The 19,956-nt window shown below is 44.7% G+C and overlaps 2 protein-coding genes across 3 annotated transcripts in view; one reads left to right on the top strand and one right to left on the bottom strand.

The window, feature by feature from the left end:
- LOC126520840 (ATP-binding cassette sub-family C member 9-like) overlaps positions 1-2,129 on the bottom strand; it is a 47,649-nt gene extending 45,520 nt beyond the window's left edge. The window contains exons 1-2 of one of the 2 annotated variants that reach the window (XM_050169627.3): positions 1,151-2,129; positions 415-612 (exon numbers count right to left, since the gene is read on the bottom strand). In XM_050169627.3, coding sequence (XP_050025584.2) covers positions 415-612; positions 1,151-1,696 — 744 coding nt within the window. In that variant the 5' untranslated portion in view covers positions 1,697-2,129. The remainder of the gene's footprint in view (positions 1-414; positions 613-1,150) is intronic. The other variant, XM_050169626.3, reaches the window with a different exon arrangement.
- A 108-nt stretch (positions 2,130-2,237) lies between these two features.
- spt4 (Transcription elongation factor subunit spt4) overlaps positions 2,238-19,956 on the top strand; it is a 45,731-nt gene continuing 28,012 nt past the window's right edge. The window contains exons 1-3 of the mRNA XM_050169678.3: positions 2,238-2,347; positions 2,670-2,776; positions 7,558-7,613. Of these exons, the coding sequence (XP_050025635.1) occupies positions 2,273-2,347; positions 2,670-2,776; positions 7,558-7,613 (238 nt within the window). The 5' untranslated portion in view covers positions 2,238-2,272. The remainder of the gene's footprint in view (positions 2,348-2,669; positions 2,777-7,557; positions 7,614-19,956) is intronic.

The raw sequence follows: 19,956 nt of genomic DNA, 5'->3' as shown, positions 1-19,956 counted from the left end.
CTCTGTGAAACTCGTAATAACAACAAAAGTCCTGCCTTAATCAGAATAACTTGGGACACACAGAAAAAAAATGCGAGACAGCCAATGTTTTAAAATTAATCTAAGCTGGGAGTGAAAATACGAATATTTTAGATGAAAAGAAAAAAAAAGCAAGCCCACTGCATTAATACAATTGAGAAGAAGGACTGTAGGAAACAGAAACATGAGTTACGCACATGTTTGCACCTTCAATGAAAGGAATGCACTAGAACGTTCCACTCATTCCCAAAGCATCCTGAAACACTACAGGCCACATATTTTTAAGGGTTCTCGAAAACAAACACCAGACTAAAATTAGACATACATGCTTCAGTGAACATAAACAATGGAGTCAAACTACAAAATAGTAAATGACATAAGGGGGTGCGCCTTTACTTCTGGCAGAAAGCCAAGGTCAGCCAGCTCTAATGGACGGCGGTAGCCTTGTCGCAGCAGAGGTACCAGCCAGAAGAATGTGCACTTGGAGAGCAGCGATGCACGACTGTATTGATAGGTGACTTGGTCACTGTCAGACACTCCATTGGCTTCCTCTCTGAGGTCTGACTTGCAGCTGTACGCCTGTAACGAGCAGAACTGTCAAAGTAGAGCACAAGAGTTAAATTAAGAAGGCTGCACCTCCACATAAGAATATGATCACATGATCTCAAACAACCAGGTTATGGTGCAAGAGACAGGAAGCAAAAGAAAAAGAGGATAGCAAAAATTAATATGCCCTGGCATAGCAGCTGGGTTAAGAATGGGTGCTATGTTTAACGGTGACCATACTCAATACCGATTCTCTGAATCTCAATGTAACACAATATCTATACTCTCTTAGAAGTTCGGAGAATCAAAGGTTGTCAACAGTATATATATTCCTGGCTAATGAGATGTGCGAGTAATTTCAAAAGAAAACCACTAGGTTGGACAAGAAGTCGTAACAAAGGAAGAATACAAATCATGTGCATGTAAAATTAAAAGCTTAATTTGCACTGCAAACGTAGCAGAAGCGAAACTTTATCCGCATGCGTAGTAAGGAAGTATGAGAAAAGTGCGGTGCACTCCCGATCATCCATGCTTATCGTCAAAACAGTTATATCTAGAGTAAGAAACGAAATTTGTTTACTCTCACCTTTCGCATGAACGTCGACAGCTCGACAAGAAACATGGCAAGATAGCAGACCAACCCAAACCAAGTGCCTTCCAAAGTTGCGTGCTTGATGCCGAGTCCTTTTCCGTACAAAATCACTAGCTTGGACATCTTCAGTGCGACGACACACGGCCAGAAAAACAGCAAAACGGACAGTCTCCTCGGTTTCCCGTACTGTTCAACTTTATGGTAGTAATAAATACTTAAAATGACGGCCACGATCGATGTCCCAGCGCCTAGCATGGGATGAAAGTTTTGTTTGGGCTGCTCGCGCCTTAGCAGGATCAAAGCACCGTCGGCCACTTCGAACAGGTGGATAGCGATCATAGCGAACGTGAGGATCCACCGCGAGTTGTGCTCCTCGAAGAGCACATCGCGCACTCGGCGAGTTTGATCCGAGCAGAGGAGAAGCGTTGCCACACATACCGTCACTGCTAGCACGGAGTTCAAAATACACGTTCCCAAGTTGGCGATGCACTCTCTGTCAACGGTATCTTCGAGCGTGATGCAAAAATCGGACACTGACATATCGCACGCTTTCGTCGGTGCAAGCACAAACAACCGGAGAGCACCCACGCGCTAGTAGATCAACTGGAGCAAAAACGGTTCTGGATTACCGGCCTTGCGGCGATGCGTAAACGGAGTCGCATAATTTCTCTTCTCCACGTCCTGGCCAGCGTTTTTTCGGAAAGACAAGTTGTATTGGGAGCTAAACTCGGCAGGGAAGCACGCGAACACGCACAGCTGCGACTCTGCTCAATAACTCACTTGCCGCTCAACTTTGTTTCGCTTGCGTCGGTGACGTAAAACACTCGGTATTTCCCCTCGCACTTCGGCCCAAGCAAGCTATCAATCGCCAAGTTGTTTCGTGGAGACACGCAATGAACATTACGGACCGTAGCGGCGTCACACCCACATAAACGCATTAAACTCATTCGCGGCTTCTCGGTCTCTCGAATTCAAGAACAAGCTCAAGAAACTTTTTAGTTTCTAAATTGACACTCAGATGGCGATACCAGTCCAAAAAGACGTCATTCGGCTATCGTCTTTTCCTGACTTTGTTTTAGACTTTTGGCTTGTCGGGCTGGTACGTCAGTATCAAAAATGGCAGCCTCCTTGGAAAGTATCCCGAAAGATCTGCGGAATCTCAGAGCCTGTCTTTTGTGTTCAATGATCAAGGTGAACACGGTTTATTAATTACTGAGAGGAGAACAACACTGCGCATGCGAGCTTAAGTGCGCTAATGTGTCGGTCTCCCGCTTCTCGATAATGAAAAGCTCTTCTAGCCGTAGCGGTTAATAAAGCTTCCTAATCAACGATGTTCTTTTGTTGTCAACATGATGGCATTTGTATGGTAGCTTCGTTTTGCTGTTTGTATTAAAATTTGTCAAGAGGGCTGTCTGAATAGCTGGTTGTAATGATGCATATATAACGTAAACGAGACCAATACGGTGTCCTTTGTACCGTCTTTCGTATATCACTTGTTCTTTTATGTTTTCAGACGTTCGAACAGTTTGAATTCGACGGATGTGACAACTGCGATGAATACCTTCACATGAAGAACAACAGGGACATGGTGTATGACTGCACGAGCTCAAACTTCGACGGGTATGTCATGGCGCAAGTTTCCGTTGCGAGCGCTGTTTTCTCGTTTACTCTCACTTAGCGTTAAGTACGACAAAACGCTTATGATTTCTCTCGAGTATTTAAATACACTTTCTGAGTATATCATCGACGCGAAGAGAGTGTTGCCATGTTTTCCGGCTTCGTGGTTCGCGTCATATGTATCTTATGAAGCTGTCGGGTGGTGTCACACGGTCGTGAAAATATATGTGCTTGTTGATAGCCGGTAACACACTTAATAAAAATTATAAACCAAAAATATTAACTCAGAATTTTCTCTCTGTAATGACAGCTTTAATCCTAATATTATCAACAGCAGTGTAGCTCAATTAAATGCTTATTGAAAACTGCACAAACAGGTCGTTGGTTGCCTGTCTTCCATATCGCTGAATTTTGCGCAAAGCAATCTTCAGGATCGTGTACCGATTGGCCCAGAAGTAAGTTTGGCTAAAAAAGCAGTAGCAATTATACTGAGCACCTGCCCAGTTCTTGCATTTCTTTATAATATAGCTGGCTGAATCTTGTTGAAAGTGGGATGTCAAGGTACTGACTTCAGCAGTATTTGTGACAGCATAAAAATTCAAAACTCTTGAAGTAGGTCTAGTTGGTAGTTCTGTTTTATTTGAGCATAACTCGAGTTTAGTGGTTTTGCGCTGTCCCTTAAATATCACTATGGAAGCATGAGAAGGGAGCGAAAGAATGTCATGCATGCACTTTATATCAACAGTAGTTGAATAAGAAATGTCTCAAGCTGAAGTGAATGTTTCAACAAGGAAACTTCGTCAGGGCAAGACTGACAAATCCCCTTACTACCCACCATGGTAGCTGGTTCAATTGCGGCCACATTTCGATAGGGGTGAAATGCAAAAATGCTCGTGGTACTTAGTGGTAGATGCACATTAAAGAATCACAGGTGGTCACGATTAATCCGGAGTCTAACACTACAGTGGACCTCATAATCAGGTCATATTTGTGGCACATAATACCGAAAAATTAAGATATATATATATTTTTTTACAAATCTCCTTGTTGAAACGCTGGCTCCAGCCTGAAACATCTCTTGCTCGACAACTGTTGATCAGTTCTCCATCAAGTCTCCATCTTGCACTGAACCTCTGTCTTGCTTGGCTACACTGAATATGTGATGTACATCCACACGCTCATTTAGGTTCAACCACATTAGCCATTACATTTCAGAAAGTGTCAGAAAAGATGTCACCATCATGTCTTGATGCTGCTACTCCTTATAGTGTACATTTCATTTGCCATTGCTGTATGAGTCACAATTACTTGAAAATGCCACATTATGCAGTAATGCATGAAAATTGGGCTGTATTGAATTTATGACTTCGAAGAGGCATGCATTAAGGCTGGCATTTGGGTGAGTTGGAGTGAATCTATTTAGAAGGAGGGTAGTGCAGTAGGTAATGAAGAAGAGATTCTTATGCTAACTTCCCACTTTACTCTTGTCTGTTGTGCCACTCTCATACAACCTGCAGGGGTGCGTAATGTTGACAGGAAGGCCATTGCAGTTATTTGGTGTTTGAGAGGAAAGAAATAATTATTATTGATGATGAAAAAAAAATGAATGAAGATGAAAGAATAATGATGATGAAATAGGAGAATGCAAATGGGGGGAGGGAGAGTTTGCAGTGATAAGTGCCAAAGATGACTCATAAAAGGAGGTGGGCAGTGAGCTGGTTTGACGGCAGAGCTAGCCTGTGGATCACTATACAACATGTGGGAAAGTCCGATTGTGCTGTCTCCTTTATGAGTTCTATTACACAACCTTCAAAGTGCTGAGTGTTGTATAACAGTGTAGCAGCTGGTTGGATTACATCCTTAAAAGGACACTGCAGTGGTCATTAAATGTCATAGACAGACTAACTCACAAAGAAGACATCATTGGCTGCAAATGCATAAGAAATATGTTACTCCTTTAAGACAGCAGGGAACCTACAATTTTTCTGGAAGGATAGCGTGTCTCCCTGTGATAGCAATGTTTACCACACAGTGCAAAAATGCACATGCAACATTTTACAGTGTGAACAAGGAACATGCACACCATGATAGAGTGGCTTATATGTACAGGCGCCGACAAAAGTGGTATACTCCACGCAGCAGGAGCCGGAGCAGCGGCGTCGCTCGGCATTTTGGCGAGCTGAAGCACGAAACATTGACACGAGTCAAGCGACATGCCTGCAGATAATAAGGGGTACCCATTGGCTGTCTCGATCCCAGATGCTGCCTGTAGATGGCGTTGCAATGCAGTTTGCTGTTGCTCCGGCTCCCGCTGCGTGGACTATACCACTTTTGTCGGCGCCTGTATATGCAGTTAAACATAATTTAGTTATTGAGGCCAAATAGGTAAAAAATACTGGGAAAATATAGTGTGCAATTTTGGCTTATCATGACAAAGAGCACAATTTAATTTTAGCGGTATGTGAAGTCTACAAATGAAATACCTCTGTCTGTCAACACTGACTGAAAGTCAGGGTTAATGTGCAGATGGCAAGATATGCAATGAAAACAAGCAAGTGAAAGGGGGAAAGCGTCATTCACCTAAGAGCAGCGCGAAACTATAGAGGAAATCCACACATATTTCTCAAAGAAAGCTTTGCAGTTAAAAAAAGAAAATCTATTACGGTCCAGAAATTGAACCCAGCTGATGAATCTTCCTCCACCTTGCAGAATTCTGCAGATCTGATTTGCCAAACACGCAAATGATGCCATATATGTGTGGTGGTCATGAGTATATTGCATAACAGGCAAGCAAGCGTGATGACATTAACTACTCATTGATCTTAATTGAATGCTGTTTGCAATTAAGGGCATTAAAATGTGCCGCTCGGTTTCTATTAGCCTCAAGGGTCTGAATTTGGTAATCTTGGTGGGGTGATCATGTTGACATCATGGGCGCGGCCTGATGGGGCAGATGTTGGATATGGGAACAGCTCGAGGGTTGTCTGAAAAATCCTCATGTTCATGACGCATTGCTCAGGCCGCCAGGCCGAATGTCAGGGGAATGCGCACATGTAAGGAGATGCCTTTTACAAGCAAATGCTTAAATGAAGAATTGTTTCATTTGTGAAGAATGTCATTGGCGGGGATTTATCAGCTTTAGTATAGTAATTTGCCACGATCAACGCCAGTTTGCAGCTCCGTCAAGCTTCTGTTGATGGGTGATATAGTAAAGGGGTGGACAAAATTGTATGGTAAATGGCACAGCCATTAGGAAAGTGATAATGGTTTATGTAATTCTAAATAGTAAGTTTGGTGAATGTTAATAACTAATTATGGACCTGAGACAGTTTCTCACTGGTAGCCAGAGGTGACATCTCTTTGTGACAGTGAATAGTTGCCCATTTTGTTGAACTGTTCGGGATATGGCACAAGGTTGCTTACTCAGGACATCATCAAGAAATTTAATATTAGATTCGGTAACTTAACTATTTTGCAGCCTTGGGTAATGCCAGGAACCACTCTGGAAAACTCACTGAATGTGCAACCAGCCTGAAAAGCATTGTCAGTTTCTTAAATAGCTAGTAAGGACTAAAATGAGCGAGCTGTGTTATGCATGAAATGTCATTCCTTCTGTGTATTAATATTGTTAAATCATTGTCCTGTAAAAGCATTGTAAAGTCAGGGACAGTTAAACGTCGAGGTGTGCTTGTTAGTGATATGGACCATTAACACAAACTGTTATGGCTGAGTATAAAGGTTGGAACGACTCCACCAGGAACTTTCGTACTGCTAGTGTCTCACCAACTACAAACAATCATATATGACGAGTCCTTTGTGGTGTTTGGTTGTGTAAGTAAGATCTTGAGGTTGCTGTGTTAAGTTTGCTTTATTATGTGGATAGTTTGCGCTGTCATCTTCTGTTTATTCAGTTTTTGTGATGATGCTTTTTCCTCATGATTTTAGTGGTCAGAAGTTGGCACTCCATTCAACCCAACCTCTTGGCTTTCCTCCAAATAAACGCTCCTTAAATTTCATCTAAATTATTTCAGTGCCGTTGTATGCATTCAGGTTACCACACCACTGTTCCACCGACACTAAAGCATTAACAGTGTAAAAGAAGTGTTTATTTATTTATTTATTTATTTAGAAATACTGTCAACCCTCAGTTGAGGGTCATAACAAGGAGGGATGTTACATATACGTTCATACAAGACAGCCAGATACAAAAGAAATATGCACATGCACTACAGTGTCCTACGGATACAATACAAAATACGATATACAGACTGTAAGACATGTATTCAAATGTTCAACCAGCTGCCGCACGCACACAAACCGAAAAAAAGGAAAAAGATAAAAAGAAGAAAATAAAAACACTTTACAATATCCACATGGTACAGTTTTAGTAAAGAACCTTGATTGAATTTGTAAACAATGCAGTATCAGAACTGCGAACAATTTCTGCAGGCAGCTTGTTCCACAGCTCTATTGACTCTGGGAAGAACGAACAACGAAAGGCATTGGTTCGGGACAAGTACGGTTGAATAGCTTCACTATGATTTAAGCGGGAGCTCAGTCTGCCTGGAGGTTTTAAATACAAATCTTTATTAATTTTTAGTTCGCCGTGAATTATTTTAAATAACGTTTTTACTCTCTGCTTCTTGCACCGATCTTCCAATAATTAAAGACCGCAAGACTTTAACATCGCCGAAACTGAGTCAGTTTGATTCACGTTCAGCCATGCAGAGAATTTCAAAGGGGCCTGAATGTTTGCGTTGAGTTTTTTGTTTGACTTGTTTCAGCATGATTGCTCTGATGAACCCTGAGGACAGCTGGGTGGCCAAGTGGCAAAGAATCAGTGAGTTCCAAGCTGAGATTTTATATTTTATTCTTTTTGGTGCTGCAGTGCTTACACGCCTCAGTGGCAGAGTGGCGTCCATTTGATGAAAAAACAAACAAACAATAAACATCTGCGCCTACTTGCTTGCTTTATGTGTACATTGGAAAACACCTGAATTAATATTCTAAACTAATTCCTTCCCTTCATTTCTCACCTTTGCATCTTCTATAGCCCAAGTATAGTTAGGGAGCGTAAGAGGGGCACTAAAGCGGAATATTAAGTTAAGCTGTGTTACTAAATTATGCTTCTGGAATAGCAAAACAGCCACTCTATCATACTGTGAAAGCCATAAAAGCCTTGATAGCCAGAAAAGCCAGGGAAATAAAAAAGAAAGAAAATCAATTGCCAACTCTGTGCTGAAGTTCCCGGACCAGCACACTGTGACATCATGGATTTCAAATGTGTATGCTTGCATCTGGCTAATTTTTTTCTCAGCAAAGAAGGACTAAAGAGCAAGCAAAACAGCAAATTTAGCGAGATTCAAGAACATTTGCTGTGGCAGAATGATCCAAGAACAATAAAATGCTTTGAAATTTGTGATGTCTCACTGACTTGCCTGCACTCAAATGGCAGTAAATTCAGCAGGAGCTTTGCCTTTCAGAACAAAGTGCAATACATTGCGTTAAGAGGCTTCACAGAAAGTATATTATGCATCACTTCTGGCACATTTAATGAGAATTTAATCACTGTTCTTATACCAAAAATGAGAAAATTTATCCCAATTCGTGATGGCATACTGATGTGCCAGTGCTGAGGCTTCTGCACTAAATTTGAAACGAGGATTGCCCTAATGGTCAGTTAAAAGAAAGAAAGAAAGGAAGAAAAGGAAAGCCAACTAAGAGCAGTAGATCGTACTAAGAGACCACAATTCCTGTAAGACCAATATGGCTCTCACATTGAGCATGCATTTACCTTGCCTGTGACTTGTGCGTGTGCACTCTTGAGCACAGAGTACCCATACAAATGGCTGTACATACGATATAGGATGTGCTGTACCCTTAAAAATTGAATTTAGGCCATTAATAAATTACCTATATAGTTCAATAGAATGCCCCAACTTGTTATAGACTTGTTCTTTTGTCAATAGAATGTACATGAAATTCTCTACAGACAAAAGCCTTCAATTATAATAGCCTTACGAAGGGCCTGTCTGCTAAGGCTCTGTGGGTATTAGTTGACAGAGAGTTCAGTAATGTCCACAGGACACGATGATGATTATGATGTCTTTATTTGATTACATCTAATGCTGTGGGGCACAGTCAAAAATCCAATATGTGGTTTGACAGAACCTGTACACCGGACAGCTGACAGTTCCAGCATAACTTTAGGTGAGCACAGTGTAGTTAATTAATGTATAGCGTGAACAGCAACAGGATGCCTTACATATACAACCTATATGTAGATGCATATATACTGACAACTCCAGAATCCCTTACTTCTGCTGGTAGCACTGTACAAATAAACAAAGATAGCTACGACATTCAGGTTCATGGTGGCTCTTTCCCTTGGTGACGTGCTCACGTTTGTCTTTTGTGGCGTGGAATCAAGGTGTTTCATGGAAGCCAAAAGGGTCCTTGCTGCCAATCACTTTGTTTAGATTGGTGTCAAGCACTTGTTCACGGCGTTACTCCGGTGCTACAGATACGATACTTGACTGTTTTCGAGCTTCATAGGCAACTCAGCACTGCAAGTTCCATTGCAGTATATCACATATAGCATCACACAGTATATAGGCCGTAACATCTGTCATGCTTTCAGAAGGTAAATAGGGATATTTGACACTGATAAGATGCAGCTGAACACTGTGAAGTTACCTGGTCAGTGTGTCTTGAGATAAAAACAAAGGAGACTTCCATTTGTGAGTCAGGCTGTGACTTCTTTTTATAATTAGCTGATACGTGTGATAAGGTAGTCCGCAACCAATTAGTGGCACTTGTTCGTGCTTGCAGTATGCAGTGTTCAAGGTAGGGCCTGGTGCTGGGAACACAGCAGACACCTACCGCCTGTAGAAATTCTCAAACCCGGTGAAATGTGAGAAGTGAATTACAACCAATCGGGGCCAGTTGAGCTTCTTCCAACAGGTTTACATAATTTCGCAAGAATTTTCTTTTGGCAAAGTCAGTTGTATTAGTGTAACTGCATGACTTAGAAATGAACTGGACCAATTGTAATGGAATTTAGCAGTGTGCACAGTGTCAGAAAGCAAACTAGCGATGCTGTGCAAAAGTCGAACGCTCTGAAGCTGGAACGAGTGCTGTTTGCAATTGCTTCTAAATTTTTTGCAAGCAAATAAACTGACAACATACCGCGTTCAATGAGAAAACAGCACCTAGTGCTTGCACTGCTAAACTAAAGCATGCTATGAAAACGATATGTCACCTTGTGACATAGCATGTGTCATGATCAAGTTCAGACCTTCCGAGGTAGTTATCATTCCTCGTACCGTGCCTGTATACAAAAGTACATTAGTGAGAACATTCCTGCTGCTTAAAGCATTAGTAATGCTAATGCTGGCGCAAAATACTATAACTCAACAAAACCAAAGGAAGCGTAAAGGGACACTAAAGGCAAATAATAAGTCAATGTGGACTGTTTACCGTTCCAGAAACTTCGCAACGCATGTTTCGTGCCAAGACTTAGTTTACGAGAGAATTTAACCTGAAGGGTCCGAATACCTTTATTGCAATTCAAATCCCTCGCCACCCAACCGGGTAGTGATGACGTTGCATACGCCATTAGCGCCTTTTGCTGCCGTCGCTGAGTAAAACGGCGTTCGACAGACGGCGCTGCGGTTTTTTGCACAAAACGCAAACGCACGGCCATGGAGAAAGCCAGCGAAGACTGAGCGTTGGACTCGCCGCTGCAGCTGCTTTTGTTCAAGTGGCGTGCAGTGCTCGGGTATATCCCGCGACATCGCATGGGAGTGGAATTTATGCTACTTGTAGTTTGTGCGAGCTTCAGCTGCTTTTGTTCAAGTGGCGTGCAGTGCTCGGGTATACCCCGCGACATCGCATGGGAGTGGAATTTATGCTACTTGTAGTTTGTGCGAGCTTCAGCTGCTTTTGTTCAAGTGGGGTGCAGTGCTCGGGTATATCCCGCGACATCGCATGGGAGTGGAATTTATGCTACTTGTAGTTTGTGCGAGCTTCAGCTGCTTTTGTTCAAGTGGCGTGCAGTGCTCGGGTATATCCCGCGACATCGCATGGGAGTGGAATTTATGCTACTTGTAGTTTGTGCGAGCTTCAGCTGCTTTTGTTCAAGTGGCGTGCAGTGCTCGGGTATACCCCGCGACATCGCATGGGAGTGGAATTTATGCTACTTGTAGTTTGTGCGAGCTTCAGCTGCTTTTGTTCAAGTGGGGTGCAGTGCTCGGGTATATCCCGCGACATCGCATGGGAGTGGAATTTATGCTACTTGTAGTTTGTGCGAGCTTCAGCTGCTTTTGTTCAAGTGGCGTGCAGTGCTCGGGTATATCCCGCGACATCGCATGGGAGTGGAATTTATGCTACTTGTAGTTTGTGCGAGCTTCAGCTGCTTTTGTTCAAGTGGGGTGCAGTGCTCGGGTATATCCCGCGACATCGCATGGGAGTGGAATTTATGCTACTTGTAGTTTGTGCGAGCTTCAGCTGCTTTTGTTCAAGTGGCGTGCAGTGCTCGGGTATACCCCGCGACATCGCATGGGAGTGGAATTTATGCTACTTGTAGTTTGTGCGAGCTTCAGCTGCTTTTGTTCAAGTGGGGTGCAGTGCTCGGGTATATCCCGCGACATCGCATGGGAGTGGAATTTATGCTACTTGTAGTTTGTGCGAGCTTCAGCTGCTTTTGTTCAAGTGGCGTGCAGTGCTCGGGTATATCCCGCGACATCGCATGGGAGTGGAATTTATGCTACTTGTAGTTTGTGCGAGCTTCAGCTGCTTTTGTTCAAGTGGGGTGCAGTGCTCGGGTATATCCCGCGACATCGCATGGGAGTGGAATTTATGCTACTTGTAGTTTGTGCGAGCTTCAGCTGCTTTTGTTCAAGTGGCGTGCAGTGCTCGGGTATATCCCGCGACATCGCATGGGAGTGGAATTTATGCTACTTGTAGTTTGTGCGAGCTTCAGCTGCTTTTGTTCAAGTGGCGTGCAGTGCTCGGGTATACCCCGCGACATCGCATGGGAGTGGAATTTATGCTACTTGTAGTTTGTGCGAGCTTCGCGAGCCAGCAAAACCAGCGCAGCACTACGCGATAACAGAACTACTGAAACGCGGAGGCGCGGGCGGCGCAGAGTCAAGCGAGAACGAAACCTGTCGACCGCCCGCATCGTTGTCAGTGGTAATGCCAGTGAGTTTTTTTCTAAAAATGAAATAGAACTGGACAAGTAGCATTTTATTTCGTCTTATAAAGCAATACAGTGATGTCTTTATAACGAGGAGTTGAATACTAGTGATATAATTTAAATGAGGAGTGCCTTCGTCATCAAGCAAGTACTTGAATGTCCCGGGGGAGACTAATCATGACCTGAATTTGCCTCGATTGCTCGTTTACTAAGGCTCTATTCACGATAATATTGATGCCTTAGAGATTCTCGAGCGCTAATCCATCACCTTAGCTTGACTTAATATTTGCCTTTAGTGTACGTAGTTATAATCTATCAAAGCGCCTGCCTAAGCAAAGTACAATACGCGATTTGAAACGCCAGCAAGGTATTTAAAATAAATGAAAAGAAAGCAGTGGGGTCTACTCGCCAGGAAAAAAGTCGTTCCGAGTGAAGTGTTTCGAACAAACCAGTATATTAGTCAGCCTTTCCCAATGCGGAAGTTTTTTATTGAACTCGCTCACCGATGCACGTCGTCTGCTTTCTGGAAACGATGAAATCATAAATTGCCGTCTTTCTACCGCGGTTACACGCATAATGGTACACAACAAAAGTCATTCGACATCCGTCATGTTTTTGTTTTCATTTTCGGGCTTGTGCGTGGCGGCATCGCGATGATTTGCGAACCACGAGGCATTCAGCGCATGCCGTGACAAGACACACTCTTTTGCTTCAAACCTGAGCCTGAATCGGCTGTTTCTCGGCGCGGCCGAAAAGTGGCGAGCATTTACTTGGAGTTGCGAATATATTAGCTTTATAAAGCGTTAGCTCCACGCTTCATAGCAAGACATCTGTGAACATACTATAAAATGGCTAAAATATTAATAAGAGACTGCAGGAATTGTGACCTCTTAATACAATTTACTGATTTTGCAAAGTATCTCTAACATCGTTCTGGCGCGTTTACAGTATTACCACGAATTTAGTGACCGCTCTTGTGCATGCAACTTCAAGGGGCGTCCGGTTAGCGCCATTAAAGGACGGGACAAAAGAAAACACACAGGGACACACAATCGCGCTACCGGACACTACCGGACACGCTTTGAAGATGCATTACCAATAAGCCCACATTGCAACCCTTGCGAACTTTAGCGCTGTGTGTGTCCCGGTGTGTCTACTTTTGTCCCGTCTTTTAATCGCGCTACCGGACACCCCTGCAATCTATTGCTGTGTGTGTCCCTGTGTGTCTTCCTTTGTCCCGTCTTTTAATCGCGCTACCGGACACCCCTTGAAGATTCATTACCAAGAAGCCCACATTGCAACCCTTATACATACAAGTCGCAAGCACCTTTGGACTAGGTGAGCGTGCTTGGATTCAGTACTGCGTGGGCGTGCATGCGCTATGGGAGGTGGGGGGGTGGGAGGATAATCATAAGGATCGCGCAACGACGTGAGGCGACTGGTATTGCACGTCGCGTGATACCCGCGCAAATAAAGCACGGCCGAGACGCATTCCACGTGGTTACACGGGATACAGCAAGCACGAAGAACGCGCATCGGCCGCAATTTCGGTGCGCGGCCGACATCACGCGGTGTGTGGAGTAGGCGCGGCTGAGATACGGGCGAGGTATGCTGCACATGTGGCGCCACTTTAGGAGTAAAGAGAACACGATACTACGCCCGGAACCTCCGAATGTTTATCGTGTGGCCGGACGAAGGATGGGCCCTGCCTTTCTCCGCGTACCGAACCACTGACGACAGCAACATTCTTTTACCCCAAGGACGCACCGTTAACGCGTGCGCGAAACTCGGAAAACGAGCGTCGAGTCCGTCCCTGATCGGCCGTGCTCTCAAGCTCAAGGGAGATCTAGAGACAAAATACAGGAGAAAGTAGATAAGACGCTGTCACGTGGTGGTGTTTGCCTTGCGTTGTCTTAATTCTTTTCGATTGAGCGGGAGGTCTGGCTAGTTGTATTCATGATCATGTAGTAACAACGCGTAAAACGAGGAACTTGACATATATAGAAGAGCATCGTGTGCATCTCGTCAATGTCAAGTTCTTCGTTTTACGCGTTGCTATTAGATGTTCGGTTATCGAACGTGTGAGTAAGCGGGGAAAAGTTAGTAGAACGGACAGACGGTAACAGAAATCGGTTTGGTGGGAGCCATGTGTACTGCAGCCTGGCCAAAAGGAGATGTACAATTGAAGAGTACAAAAAAATTTTAAAACGGGAAATCCCTACTTTGAAATAACGTTGGCAACGTTGTTCTCATTTCGCACAAAAAGTAGAGAAAAAAACAAGCATGCAGCTATGAGGATCAGTGTTTGAGAATAGCAGCGTCGGAGTCCATAGACATTCGTTCAAGCTGTCCGCGAACGACTATATCAAACAAACGAAAGAATTAGACATCGGACAATGGAAACAGAATACTGCGATGCCTGTCGGCCCGCATGCAGACCAGGGTGGGGCGAACGAATTTTCTGCCACTTTCAACGGCAGTGGAGCAGCGGCCTATATGTCTGGTCTCGTCCTGCCCATTTTTCTTTTTGGGGGCACTTTATGATTACTTTTTTTTTCTTTGCGCATCCATTAGTTGTCTGTTCTCCTCTACTTCCCATTTCCATTCCGTTCTTTCAGTATGCCCGCGGTTATTACGTAATGCCGAACAACGGCTTCTCTTTCTCTCTCTTTCCTGTTCCCGCACGACCTGCGGGCAACGCCCGGGCTCCCGAAAAATTGAGGGCGTCGCCGGCGCGCGTCCCTGACCGTGAAAGAGAGAGGAAGGTTGGAAGGAGATAAAGACGCGCAGATGGGGGAAGGAGAAACTGCAGCCGTGTCCGCCAGTACGCACGCACACACGCTGGCAGCTGATGCGTTCCGGTGACGGCGCTTGCCGACGCAGAGGGTGTTGAACAAAACGTAAACACAGTGATATATATATATAGTCTCTTTTCTCCCGTCGTGGTTCATATTTTCTTTTTCTTTTAAAGCCATATTCCTTTCCTTTTTCGCTTCTATTTTACGACGAAAACTGCCTTTGCAGGCAGAATGTCGATAGAGGTTTCCTTCGAGCCCCGAAAAAGCTGAAACAGACAGAAAATGCTGGGATCCGGAAAGACGTCAGTGTTTGTGGGCGAAGGCCGCCGCCGACCGACATATTGGCCGGAGACGTTTGCACACGCCATGCGGACGCGCGATTCTCTCGTTTGTTCCCGATAACGGTGCGTCGTCGCATATTACGCCGCCCGAAAGCGCACAAAAGGCGAGCCAATCACACGCACTTCCGGAGGATTTGCCGAAGATTTCTTTCGCCTCCCTTCTTTCCTCTCGGCAGTTGTCGTCGTTGCCCTGCTGTCGTAGTGGCTTTGCTTCTTCGCCCTCCTTTCCGAGTGGGTATGAAGACCACCTATCGCGTAGGTGATGGCTCGCCGAACGACCGGTCGTGCTTACAATGGCTGTAGGTCCGCCGTGAGGCGGTTAATGGCGCGGTCGCACCCTCCGCGACGAGGTCAGTGTCCAACTGTAGCACCGAAAGCCAGCCTAATGTTTGGTCAACGCAGCCCAGTGTAAGGCCAGTATAGCTTTTGCGTCCAGCTTACATTGGCCTTGCCTGCGAAGAGTGTGCGGGCTCTCTCGGTCACGGAGCGCGTGTACATGCGATATAGGATGCGCCGTGTACCCTTATAAAAATGAATTTAGATTTTTAATAAATTGTCTCTAGACTGCCTAGCTGTATCATAGACTTATCATAGCTGTATCATAGCTGTATCAATAGAATGCATTCGAAATTGGCCACGGCGGCCGCATTTCGATGGGGGCGAAATGCGAAAACACCCGTGTACTTAGATTTAGGTGCACGTTAAAGAACTTCAGGTGGTCCAAATTATTCCAGAGACCCCCACTACGCCGTGCCTCATAATCAGGTCGTGGTTTTGGCGCGTAAAACCCCATGGTATGGTATGGTATGGTATGGTATGGTATGGTATGGTATGATGAACTTTATTCACGTCCTGCACATCACCCCTTAGGTTGATGCAGGCGTCTCCCACGTCTGGACAGTAAGGTTTAACGTTACCGCCGTACGTGGCCCTTCTGGATGGCCTTTCTTGCATTCGAATTTCCTTACGGACCAGGGCGTCTACCAACCGGGAAAACCGGGAATTCTCAGGGATTTTGAGTAGTCTAGAAAAACTCAGGGAAAACTCAGGGAATTTGTGCTTCTATCAGGGAAAATTAGCGGTAATTTTGCTGAAAGGGTCGAAAGTCGCGGTAATGCTGGCTCGAGTAATAGACAGGAATCGTAATGAATCGTCTTTGACGCCCTGTCGTCGGCTGGAGGAGTTACCATTGTACAGTCAACGACCGACTTTCCGTATGCCCGATAATTCGGATGGTTTCGCGCCACCACCACGTACCCCATAGAATCACTGTATCGGAACGTCTGAAATTTCGCATGCAAGAACCCTTCGTAGTCCGATTTTCCGGACTTTTTGCCGTGACCGCAGGTCCGAAACGGCATTAATCAAAGCCACCACCGCTGCCGTTTTGATTACCTCGCCACCTGGAACCGGCGCTCTCGCACGCAGATCCGTTGGAAGCCGTAGCCACCACTGAGGCAACGCTAGGCCTAACTGCTTAAACGTCCGCTATTAAAGTTCTTACCGTTGGGCGCCGTGTTTTTCATTGAAAGAATTTGCCTTTGTCAGCAATGGCATTGACTCCGCCTGTGTGGTCCTCGCAATTGGCTTCGAAGCTCGGAAAGCACTGTGCGTTGCATAACGCCGGTTCCCGAAAGTCAGCTTCGCCTCTGTACAGAAATGTTACTTGGTGGGGCATACACAAAGTATTGCGGTGAAGCATAACAAGCGTGGGAAGGGGCAATTGCCACGGGACACAGTATGTATTCCTTAATTATACGCACGTGCACCCGGTATCTACTGTCGCAGTACGAGCACCAATATGCCTAATAAGTGTACCGAGAGGCCTTCAGAGCTTTTTCGAATGTGCCTGTGGCTGTGTGAGCCCTTAAGGGCAGTAAAATGCATGCATTAATTTTTTCCAACTGGCCGATTTTTCGGACGTTATCGCGGCCCCTAGGGACCAAGAAGATGCTTCGAATGGTCCGTGGGGCGAACGAGTGGCGGCAGGAAAACAAGAACAGAAAGGACCTACGCATTGTGGAATGAACGGGAAAGGAAGTGTGCTGTGGCCGCTTTGAAGGAGCTTGAGCTCAAAAAACTAAGTTTTGGCTGACGCCGAAATGCAGGTGACCCTCATAAAACCAAAATAAACTCTTTATAGCAGAGAAGCACAACACTGAGGCGTCATACGCGGGCTGAGAGTATGTCAGGACAGTTGAGGTTGACTTACGAGCTGTTGCGAGAGAATCTCAATTATGACAAAGTTTGGGCGTCGTACCACTGAGCTTGCTATCAGTTGATAGAAATAGCTCATATTCGAAAATAATTGCTTCTGTATGCGTCTCCTTTTTATTCGTATTTCAGAATGTCCGACTTGATTTGCAATTTTTTTTCGAAGATATTTTATTTGCTGTGCATTTTACTAACTCCTGCCTTCTATTCTCTTTTTGAATAAAATAAACACTACTCCTTAGTATTCAAACTGAATTAAGTCATTTTAAAAAAAAAAATTCACATGCTTGCTAGAGAGGAGCAGCATCGGGCGAACTGGTTACCCGTCTTGACATAAAACATAGTTCTGCGTCACCCAGGGAAACTTGCTTAGGCACTCAGGAAAAACCTGGAAAACTCGGGGAATTTGGAAATGTCAACTTGGTAGACACCCTGCGGACGAAAGCCGTTAAATATGATCGATTCTATTTTTTTTTCCTATTTGGTGGTGACATACTTACGTAGGGCCTGCCTACTGAGTCTGTATTAGTCCGATACAAATAGTCCGATACGGTAAGTCCACAGGCCATGATGATTGGGATGTATTTATTTCTTCATATCTGATGTCGGGGGGCAAAGCCAATATGTGGCTTGAAGTGAACCGTGCAGTGCGTAGTTGACAGCTTCAGCACAACTTTAGGTGAACACAGTGTAGTTAATTTGGTAGCTGGAACATTAACAGAATACTTTAACATACAACCTGTAAGTAGATGCGTATATATGCTATAGCTCTGGAATGTGTTAGCTCCAGTCTTCATAGCAAATCTTCCGTGAACGGCCTTATAAAATCTTCAGCTTAAGTTCTTGAGTGTGGGTGTTTAATAGTTAACGGTCTAGTTGCTCCTTCCGCTACGGGGTCACTGTGCTCCTGCGCATGCATAACGCACATGCTAGCTCCGTGCACTAAATACACGCAGCCCGCGGATGTAGGCGGCGAAGCGATAGGTGGATTACTGGTATTGCGTGTGATTTGACCTAAGTGCACGCATTACCAAGGCAGTGACCCCACAGTGGATCTATAATTGTCTAACGCTAATCAGAGACTTGTCCTGCATGGGTCCGACGCTGGTTTGAGTTCTTGGTTTTCTTTCGTCTTATATTTAGCGATTTAAGCACATTTCAAAGCTCTACTGCATTGTATAACTGGACTCTTTCGGGATTGCATATCCATGCACCCCTTTCGAAACGGCTCGCGCAGACGCCAAAGAGCGTTTCATATAAATAAAGGAAAAATGGCACGGCCAGCCACTGCGATTGCTCTATGTATATCACTCTTAAACATAGGCTGCTAATTAGCTAACTAAACAGGTAGGCTGTTGGCTGTTGAAACGCCGAGTTAGCGTTCGTGGAGCTCCTGAAGGTGCGTGTGTTCTGATACTCGTGGATTTCCAATAGCAGCCTTCATCAGGCTGTGCAATAAAGAAGCAAGCTGGTGACACTGAGAGGGCATAGTTAAAGCCGTCTGTTCGTCGGTGCCGAGGTGTTGTCGATTTCAACTTGGCTGCGTCAGTTTTGTGATGCTGGAGGCGTTTCCGAGTGCTTTCGTATAAAGGTCAGCCTGCCCAACAGAGATATCTTATTGCCTGCTATTGCCGTTTTATCAGAATGTTAGGCTTGAATTTCATCGTTTATTATTATTATTATTATTTAATATTGCGCATCGAAATGTAACTATAGTGTTTGAACGCGGTTAATTTCTGCGAATGCCGTCTGCTTGTTGGATTACATTGCTCTTGCACATGGCGCTGTCAAAAACAAGCGTAAGACGCGCGCCATGGTATGAGTAGACCCGTGTGGGAAATGTCTTTGCCGACGGCCTCGGCAATCAGCTAGCCAATTTGTTTACGGGACGTAGCGAAACGACTTGTACATAGCTGGCATGTTCGCGTGGTCTCAAGTTCCTGCCGTACGGTGTCTGAAACGTACTGAGCGTTGGGGGACCGTAAAATTTAGCGGAACGCGGCCAGTAATTTAGCCAAAAATATATATATAAATTGGGGAGCTAGGAGCTCAGCCGGAGAGGTGCAAGCTGTAGAGCCAACTATTTAGACAACAATTTTGCAGACGATTGCTGTCGTAGTGACAGTGAAGGAGATCATATGCGATGGGCCATTCGTATATGGCCTTCGATCGGCATAAAATGGTGCCAGACATGCTTAAAGATGTTCGTGATGTGCTATTGTAATTAGCGTTAAAAAGCGAGAAAAAAGTAATCCGTCGTAGTATGAATTTAGATAAACTTAACGAATTTATCAGCGGAAAAGAAATAACTATATCACACTCCTTAAAGGGCCCCTCACCGGGTCACGCAGCAAATTTTGGTTATACACTTGGAGTTGTTACGCGTCCTCGAGAAAGCGTTCTACCGCAAGAATTTTTTTAGTCGGTTCTTTAATGGCCGAGGTAGAAGTATTTCAAGTGCCGCGAACCCACAATTTCAGGAGGCGTGCGTCATCGTCAACTTAGATTCTCTCTCCTAGCCTCCGCAAGCGAAATTAGTTTCCTGCGTTCTTCCATACCAGAGCTAGAGAAACGCGTGAGGCATACATCGCAGGCCCACCTTGTTATCTTTTTTCTCGCTTTTTTTTTTTT

Source organism: Dermacentor andersoni, chromosome 3 (genome assembly GCF_023375885.2).
Source record: "Dermacentor andersoni chromosome 3, qqDerAnde1_hic_scaffold, whole genome shotgun sequence".
Classification (NCBI taxonomy): domain Eukaryota; kingdom Metazoa; phylum Arthropoda; class Arachnida; order Ixodida; family Ixodidae; genus Dermacentor; species Dermacentor andersoni.
This window is presented reverse-complemented; position numbering and strand designations above follow the sequence as displayed.